This window comes from Astatotilapia calliptera, chromosome 23, assembly GCF_900246225.1.
Source record: "Astatotilapia calliptera chromosome 23, fAstCal1.2, whole genome shotgun sequence".
Classification (NCBI taxonomy): domain Eukaryota; kingdom Metazoa; phylum Chordata; class Actinopteri; order Cichliformes; family Cichlidae; genus Astatotilapia; species Astatotilapia calliptera.
Window position 1 is genome coordinate 32,452,996 of NC_039323.1, and position 10,000 is coordinate 32,462,995.

A 10,000-nucleotide genomic window follows, 5' to 3' on the forward strand; every position below is an offset into this window, starting at 1 on the left:
ATCACAAAGCAATTCAAAGTTAGCAGTTTGGAGGTTGAAAAAGCCAAGGAACTTGACAACTATTTCCAAGCCGAATTTATTGCAGAAGGATTGACTCAAACTTTCCCCGTGCTACTTTTCATGCCCGATTTCTATATAATTATCTTGTCTTGTACTAGAAAGTCTTAAAAAAGAAAAACATGCTGTTCCTGAGTGGTGTTTTTATGATAAACAAGGCTAACCTACATGTCGGCAACAAATGCAGAGCTTCTCTGTGTGTCTTGTTTATGAGTGGGGAGGCAGCATATGCTGCTCTTCGCTGGCAGCCTTTCCCACTGCGATCCTCTCCCACTCTCCTCTCCCGCCTTAAATACTTCTCGCCAATCACCTTGAGAGTACGCGAGGCGTCTTTGATTTATTGTACCGGCCGGGCTGCTTCTCCATCTTCGACCCCGACTTGTCACAAGGCAGCTATAATTGGGAGATGCTCGTGACCCACCTAACACAGCAGCCCAGTCGGAGGGGGTGGCATCCTTGGGAATTCTCCATCTCTCTCGCTCTCTATCGCTGGCATTTTTTTCTTTTCTCCCTCTTTCTTTCTTTTTCTTCCAGGAAAAGTAGGACACCCAGCAGCACTATTAATTGTTTTGCCCTTTATATCTCAAAAACAGTAGAGAGAACAAGAGCGAGAAAAGGGTGGGTGAAGAAGTAAAGGACGCAGCCTCAATGTCTTTGCCCTCTTCTTGCTTTGCAGGAGGCCTCGGCTAGCTTCGCCGAGTGGGAGAGGCTGATGAAGAGCCTGGGGTCAGGGGCTGCTACGACGGACACCCCCTTCACTGAAGTCATGGGCCTGGTCACGCAGATGTACAAGCAAACAGCCATCGCCAAGGTAAAGGAAGACCAGCTGCTGTTATATCTTACATACAGGAATACCTTTGAAAGATGAAGCAGGGGATTTTTCTATTGTGTGGGGTATTCAAAGCCCCATAGGGCCGCATTGTTGTCCAAATGATCAATGAGCAACACTGTTGCTCTGGTGGCATGTTACTTCATTACCATGAACACACATACTGTAGTTTATCAATCCCACACACACCATCCATTCTCACAAATGCACCACAGTCCGAAAATAGTCCCCATCAGAGACGCTATAACCTGTTGTTTGACTAATGGATTTTAAATATTACCTCTCCAGCTGTTTTTTTTTAATTAGTTAGCATTTTTTATCCATAAAACTGTTGCACCAATCGTGGCCTTGCATACACACAGAATAAGTTATGAGTGAGATCATCCAACTGGATGACGGATATCCAGCAGTTCTTCTGCATATGTGTTGTTCTGTGGTGTTACTATGAAGAAAAGAGCTTTCTGAATATTAGCATTATAGGTATTGGCTCAGAGCAGGCCGAAAACTAATTTTCCCGCAGTGTAGTATTATTCAAGCTTTTTTCAAAAGTCCTAAAAAGTTAAATTTTAATTAAAAAATAAAGTTTTTGAAAAGTATTTCATTTTTTTTAGGTGTTTTAAGACTAGTAGTTAAAATCAAAGCCAATGAGATTTCATTATGCAAATCATTTTTTAAAACTTTTGCTGTTTTTAATGTTATTTGTTTGAAGTCCTTCTACACATTTATTTACAGACTAGGGATCACAAGCCTAACAGAGCAGGGGTAGACAACTGCAGGCCTCGAGTGGCAGTGTCCTGCAGGTTTTAGATGTCACCCTGGGACAACACACCTGAATCAGATGATTAGTTCATTACCAGGCCTCTGGAGAACTTCAAGACACGTTGAGGAGGTCATTAAGGCTACGTTCACACTGCAGGTCTTAATGCTCAATTCCGATTTTTTGATCAAATCCGATTTTTTTTGTCTGCTCGTTCACACTACAAATAAAATGCGACAGCAAACGCGCTCTAGTGTGAACGCTCAAAGCGGCCCGCATGCGCAAAAGAAGACTTCACACACAACGCGCTCTGTTTAGACCCAGAGCAAACAGTATTGTTTGATAGATGGCCCTTAATATAAAGACTTCGGACTTTATGTTTCCCAATTTTTGCTTTAAGTTATTTTGTTGTTTACATAATAATGTAAATAACCTAATAATGATCCTTATTGCTGTTTTAGAGAGGAGCGGTGCTTCAAAGGATAGTTGCAGATTTCTGTCAGAATCTGCAGATTATACAGTACAAATAAAATGTTCACGTTTCTCCAACGTTGTCTTCCCAACAGTTTCACTGATATCTACACGGGATGGCCAGAGAAGCGTTCGCGATGTCTTCTCTGGCGCTTCTCTGGCACTGATAATTGGCGTCTGTCTTGTGTCAGTGACGTAAAAGACGGATTTAATGCGACCTGACCGTTCAAACAGCAGTCGCTTTCTAAAACATCGGATATGTATCGGATTCAGTACCACATACGAAAGTGACCCAGATCGGATTTGAAAATATCGGATTTGCGCCGTTCACACTGTCATAGCATGATCGGATATGGGTCGCATAGGGTCAAAAAAATCGGATTTGATGCGCTTTCGCCTGCAGTGTGAACGTAGCCTTAGACACTGAAATCAGCTGTGTTGGATCAAGGACACATCTAAAGGCTGCAGGACCTTAAGGCCTGGAGTTCCCCACCCCTGATCTAGGACATTGGTTTGTCGTCACTACCAGTAAGAAGAGTAATGCAGGCTGTACCAAGAAAACAGTGAATGTCAGATATTATATCAGCTTGTTTACGATTTATGACTGAGCCTACACCATAAGCCAATCCAACAGTTTTAGAGTCTATATTTTTTGTTGAACCAAAAGTCAATAATTAAAAGAAGAGCATCAAATACGATATTGTAATGATTATTGCACTGCTATGTGCCGACTTTTCAGGCTAGCAGATGTCAATAACTTTGTCTCTAATCTGTTTCTTATCTGGCATGATGTGTTAGCTTACTTTGCTTCTATTTAAGTTTTTTGTCCTCACCTTATCCATTAAACCATCACAGCACATGCCTGCCCCACCCTGAGCCTGGTTCTCCTGGAGGTTTCTTCCTGTTAAAAGTCTGTGAAGGTTCTCAGTCATCCAGGTCATCGTAGTCAAAGGAGATTGCAAAGAAAAGTGTCTGGACTTCTTTAAGTTGCTTGAAGACGTTTCGCCTTTCTTCCGAGAAGCTTCTTCAGTTCTAAGGTCAAAGGTGAAACTGCTGGGAAGACAACGTTGGAGAAACGTGAACATTTTATTTGTACTGCATAACCTGCAGGTTCTGACAGAAATCTGCAACTATCCTTTGAAGCACCGCTCCTCTAAAACAGCAATAAGGATCATTATTAGGTTATCTACATTATTATGTAAATAACAAAATAACTTAAAGCAAAAATTGGGAAACGTGAAGTCCGAAGTCTTTATATTAAGGGCCATCAGTCAAACAATATAGTTTGTTCTGGGTCTAAACAGAGCGCGTTGTGTATGACGTCTTCTTTTGCGCAAGTCTACACGCGCTCTAGTGTGAAGCTTTGAGCGTTCACACTAGAGCGCGTTTGCCGTCGCATTTTATTTGTAGTGTGAACGAGCAGACAAAAAAATCGGATTTGATCAAAAAATCGGAATTGAGCATTAAGACCTGCAGTGTGAACGTAGCCCAAGGCATGTTGAGGAGGTCATTTAGCCATTTAAATAAGCTATGTTGGATCAAGGACACATCTAAAACCTGCAGGACACCGGCTCTTGGGGCCTGGGTTTGGACACCCCTGTGATAGGGGTTCATGTTATTGCTTCTTCTGTATTATTGTAGGGTTTTTACTGACTGTTGTTTGGTGCAGGATGAATTGAAATTGTTGATACAACAGATCTGCTACACTCAGGCCTGAGTGTAGCTTGTGAAATCAAAGTCTGTAGTTAATTCATGATTTAACAAAGGGAGGATTGCTTTTTTTCCACCTAATAAATGCATTTATTCTGGCCATCTTTGTCTAATATTACAATTTGTTTCATAATCTAAAACATTCACGTATGAAAAATGTGGAAAAACCTAAGAAAGCAGGAAGGGGGGAAATACTTAATGCACTCAGTCTTCTGTTGGTGCAAGTCTACTTCCAGCGTTTACTGTTGTGACCACTAGCCCTGCTGTAGTGGCTACAGGCTGTACAAATGTAAACTTTTCAGCACCCCTGAAAACACAACCTTGGTTTCAATATGACCACTAAGCATTCATACATTTATTTAACACTGTGGTTCGAGTTTCAGAACATAGAAGGGAAGCACACTGAATGTGATTTGAGAAAAACAGGAAAATCTGTTTTAATCAGTATCAAGAAAATGTGGTTAAATCGATCATTCTTGTTCTTGTCTGAAAGAGCTGAAAGAGCTGACAGTTTAGGAAAAGTTTAAAGACCGCTTTGACATTTAGGAAAGAGAACATTAATACTACTAACATGTCTGTCTATTCTGTATGATGCTAGACCTGGAAATAGCATCTATTGGGAGTTCATCACTGAGGTTTCATTTTTCATTTGAACAGTAATGAACAGAGATTAACAGAAAACACTAAAATAATTTAAAGTATTTGAAATTACTATCATTTTAAATATTTTACATTGTTACTGATTTCTACTGCTAGAAAAACTAGCCTCAGCTGATGCTGAATTCTTTGAATAATCACGATACCAGTTTATAGGAAGTAGAACAAGACACTTTATTCCTATTGGCTGTCCCAAGCCCAGGTACATGGGAAGGTTTGTGTCAGAAATAATCTTGAAGGAAGAGTATGTGAAGAACAGGATTATGAGTTTGAAGTTGTTACATTACACGTGCCCCACAGGTTGGATGTCAGAAGAGAAATTGGAATTGTGGAGTAGGTCGGATGAAGTGGTAGAGAGTGGTCGCAGGTGGAGAGAGTGGTGATCGTAGTGGGCTTCAGTGGACATGGAGGTGAAGGGAACAGAGTTGAGATGTTTGGTAGATTTGGTGTTAAGGAGAGAAATGCAGAAAGCCAGATGTCGTGGATTTTGTGAGAGGGTCGAAGGTAATGTATAAGAGTGGAGGAAGGTGCACACAGGTGGACTACATCTTATGCAGAAGGTGCGGATTTAAAGAGATAGACTGCAAGGTTGTGGCAGGTGGGAATATAGATGGGCATCATTAGATAATAGTCTGTAAGAAAGTATTCATAACCGCAAATCCCTATTTATATCTATCTATACTCTACTTCATAACCAGGTGGGATTTCATCTGTGATTTGGCTCTGAGCCCCTTCTTGTTTGCAGTGGTGGTGGACAGGGTGACAGTCGCTGTTTCTTGTCCTGCCTCCCTCCTCTCACCCCCAACAGGTTGTGGCAGGTGGCTGGCCCTCCCTGAGCCTGGTTCTACCAGAGATACTTCCTGTTTAGAAGGGAGTTTTTCCTTCCACTTTTGCCAACTACTTGCTCATCTGATTGTTGGGGTTTTCTCTGTATTATTGCTGGGTCTTTATCTTATAATATAAAGCGCCTTGAGGTGACTTGATGCTATATAAATGATTCATTTAATTAAATTAAACTGAATGAGATTGAATTGAAATCAATAACTGTTTCGATTGTTTTCCCTAGTGTAGAGTTGTCTACCTTCCCCTTATCTTTAAGGTGACTTTCCTCTGCCACACCTCATAAAAATAAGTTACTGTATGTGCAGCTGGTGGGTGGGGCTTCTGTCCTGACAATGGCCATGGTGGTGTATCTGTTCTCATTGACATCATACAGATAGATGTAAGAGTAGGAAAAAACTGCAAAACGGTATTTCTTGAACACAAGCTTGCTTCATAATTTGATACTTAGTATTTACCATTGTAACAATATGTGGCTATAACTGAAAATAGGAAAATACATTGTTGTTCACATTAACCTTCAAATATCTCACAAGCAACAAACCCAGAGCCATACATTATATCACCCAAATAGCTTAAAAATTAGCTCGATGATGTTGTTTTTTTATTAATTTTCCTATTTCAGGAAATGGTGAATTGATGGCACAGCATCATTCTCAGAGCGCTTGGCCAACCACTCAGTGAGATCTCATGGGAAAATCATTGCCATGGTAACAGAACCTAATGGTTGCCAGTGAAAGCACTTAGACAAAGTAGGGAGTTATAACTGAGGTATTATTTTGTTGCGTCCAGCCTGGCATGATTACCCCTTATATCAAAGTTACACACCGCACTAAAATAGCATCTCTGTGATGTTGTTGCTATGGAAACTCTGTCGGCTCTCTGAAGTGACTTCTTTTTTTCTTTTTAATGAGAGCAATATGGGAAGGTGGCATTTAGTCTAAGGAAGGCCGGCGGGGGAGGGGGGTCAGAGCAACTAGTGTTGAGAATCTAACATTTCCTGTTCGTCAGTGGAAGCATTTTTACACTAATATAGCTTTCAACCTCTGTTCCGCTTCTAGCCTCTTACCAAGAGAACAGGCAGTTCCCTAGTCTCTTATATTTGTAGCTGAGCAAACAGTTCCACCAGATATAGTATCCCTCTCCAATCATCTGCCATGTTCGAGGGCTGGCATTCCTCTCAATTAGCCCAGCGCCCTCAGCCATGAGGAGTGTGGCCCCGAGGTTAACGAAGAGCGGAGATAACCACTGAACGCAATCATCGACACGCTACCCGCTCAGCCTGCCTCCAAGCTTGGATCTCTTTTGCGCTTGGTGTTGTTTGCTGATTGGATTTCTGCTCAGTTTAGCCTAACACTGGACCTCCTTTCATTACAAAGCCCCCACCCACACCGACCTGCTCTCCCACCTCAAAGCCGATACTGCCGGCCGAGTCTCATTTCCTCTGCTACTGGTTCACACTTTCTCTACTTCCGAGAAAGAGAGGGAAAAAAAAGAGAAAGCTTGCTTTATTCTTTTTTTGGATCATCGAGAGGGGTGGAACGGTATGATAGATTCACACATCTATGTCACTCTGACAAGCATCACGGCCCCTGCCTGCCAGTCCGCCTGGCGACGAAGCTGCCAAACGCCTTTGGGGTATTTTTGTTGCTTTACCCGCCAAGCATCTGCTCCCAATTACCCAGAGAGGACAGCTCTGATGCTGGACTTTAAAGCAAGCTAACGGGCCGCTTCAGACAGCCGAGAAGTTTGTGCACTAATTAAACTCAGCGGAAGGAAGACGGCGAAGCCGAGCCGTCAGTAATGAGGACCCCCCAGATCAGAACAGGGTCGGGCAGGCCTGGCGGAGAGATTCATTATCAGGCGCATCGGCTAATTATCAGCAAGGCGAAGCAGAGGTTCTCCCACCAGAGCATCAGGTGTGTGATGGCTGCAGAGGTTGTCAGCTTGCAGGAGGTGCGGAGATTATAGGGTGGACTTCACACCACAGAGAAAGGGCCTGTCTCCAAAAACTGTCTAGTAAGGGCTCTGTTTGACTCAACTCAAACCTCAGAATTTCTCACTAGTTGGTGCTATTCTTGGCTGCTTTATGGCCCGGGGCTCTGAAATGAGCCGAGTGCGGATGCTCAATGACACGCTCGTACAGCTCTTGCAGAAGGTAGCGGGGAGCAGGCCACAGCCATCACAGTGTGATCGCTGGGCACCAGCGCACGGTGAAATGATAGATACAGATACCTGCAGGCTACAGTTACCTCACTGTGCCGCTTCATTTTTAGGTTGTTAGACTCACACCGTCAATCAAGGTCAGAGGCTTTAGCAGAAAACAAACAAAAGTGCATTAAACTTGGACTGTGATGTTTTTAGGGGGGGTTAAGCATTGTTACCATTTGACTTCATAAATCAGAAGCCCGACATGAAGGAGGGAAAAAAAATGTGGTTATGCAAAAAGTAAAATGAGCAAAAACTTTTATATCCTGCATTAATTCCAGGCTTCAGCTGTCACTTTTGACAGGTAATAATTCTTAGGAGTGTTTGCAAGTCCTGAATGTGTTCACATATAAAATCTCCTAAAATATCAGCCCAGTCAAATACCTGATGATAGTTACATTATTAGGAAATAATAATGCAATAATAATAATAAAGTGCTATGGCCTCAATAAAGCTGGCGATAAAAGTTCAAACTGTCAGTTTGTAAACCCGTTAGTAGGGCTGCCACAAACGATTATTTTGATAGTCGACTAGTCACCGATTATTTTTGCGATTAGTCGACTAATCAGATGATGCACCCATTGGACATAAAACGTATTGCACCAGCATGCGTCTGCTCTTATATAACTATCATTAGCTTACAGCTTTAAGTGTTTAAGGTGCTAACTAAAAATAAAGACAAGATGATAGTTTGTTAAATTTTAATGACATTTGAAGATTGTTTCGGTGAAGTTTAATAAACTCAGCCGTCTGTTCCTTGCTATCTAAAATATAACGGGACACCGGAGTATATTCTCGAGCATCTCACACTTCTGATAATCAGCTGTCTGCTTGACGTTTATTAGCTGTGTAAAAAGTATAACTTTAATCTCAACCAAACCGATTTACTAAGGAACAAATAAAACACTGAAAAAAGCCAAACAATAACATTTTTTAGTTATCTAAGTGACTTATATTACATGTTTAACCTGAGTAACGAAAGACCGCGGGGGGTTTGAAACTGATTTGCTGGGAGTTCAGTGTTCTCATCGGCTCTAGTGACCATTGAACCCCGGCTAGCTATCGAGCTAGTGGGTAACAGACGTCTCCGAAAACGTCAGAGCGCTTTTGAAAATATGTGATGTCTTGATAAACTGAGCAGATATTTGAGGTTTACACAGCTACATTCTTGTCTGAAAATATGTTAAAAGTTTATTTTGTGACCCAGAAAGAATAATAAGAGTAATATTAAAACTAACTAGCTGCCGCCATTGTTGGAAACTGGAATTGGCTGGGCCACGCTATGAATTCTGGGATAGGTTGGGCCACGAAGGATACACCCGACCCATCCTTCAAATCTCGGGAAATGAAGGGCGCTTTTGTCGGCCGCATTTGTCGGAGTCTTCTAATTTGGACAGGCTTCGTCGTGTCGCTGTAACGTAATTGGCCTACAAATGTGGGCACAGGAGGATGCGGTTCCTGAATTTGGACACAGCTACAATACCGGACACTGCTTCTTCTTCTTCGGGGTTTAACGGCAGCTGGCATCCTTGTACATGCAGTGCTGCCATCTTCTGTTTCAGTCCATTATTACACTCTTAAATCCTACTACTTATTCCTGCGTCTTTTGGGATCTTGCAAAGCTTCAAACGACGCATCGACTATTAAATCAGTCGTCGACAATTTTGATAGTCGACGTAATCGCGACTAGTCGACTAATCATGGCAGCCCTAACTGTTAATATTGCTGCTTCTTCATCTGACTTTGTGTAAATGACACCATTAATATCTGCACATAGTGTATGATATATATACCAGTGATAGGCCAATATCAGCTGGTGAGATCAGTTTTGGCAATATGTGACATAAAAGGTCTTTATTTTATTATTTTTTTGTAAATCCTGTTCATGTATGAAAAGGTGAGTTTTGCTTGTTTGTTATTGTCACCGAAATTAAAAAACAGAAATTCCAAAAACACACCAAGCATAAGCCAAGTTGTGAGTTATTGATTTGACTCTTGGTATCTCCGAGCTGACAAATGCGCCCCAGTCGCTCTGTGTGCACTTTCCTTTTAAAGTCTGGATCCCTGGCATTCAATAGAGAATCGATCACACGGAAAGGATGCCGCGGTGATTAATTGACTTCTTCACTGATCTCGCCGCTTCCTCTGTGTGTGGTCGACTGGTGAAGTGATGGATTCAGTAGCTCTCTTTCATCTGTGTCTATTTTTGTGTGTGTGTGTGTGTGTGTGTGGCCAGGCGGGAGCTGTGAAGGACTACATTAAGATGATGCTGGAGGCAGAGCAGCTGAAGTTCCTGGTGTTCGCCCACCACCTCACCATGCTGCAGGCCTGCACCGAGGCCGTCATCGAGGCCAAGGTAACCTCGGGCACTCTGCGGGCAACTGGAGCTTCTAAAATGTGTTAAAGCGGCAGTAAGCAACGGCTGTGGTGGTGCCTGTAGGATGTGTAGCAACACTGGCGAGAGGTGTGTG

At 42.4% G+C, this 10,000-nt stretch overlaps 1 protein-coding gene across 7 annotated transcripts in view; it reads left to right on the plus strand.

Moving 5' to 3' along the window:
- The window catches only part of zranb3 (zinc finger, RAN-binding domain containing 3), a 135,633-nt gene that overhangs the window by 37,246 nt on the left and 88,387 nt on the right, over positions 1-10,000 (plus strand). For all 7 annotated transcript variants that reach the window (XM_026158746.1, XM_026158745.1, XM_026158744.1 and 4 more), the window contains exons 8-9: positions 734-868; positions 9,766-9,885. In XM_026158746.1, coding sequence (XP_026014531.1) covers positions 734-868; positions 9,766-9,885 — 255 coding nt within the window. The remainder of the gene's footprint in view (positions 1-733; positions 869-9,765; positions 9,886-10,000) is intronic.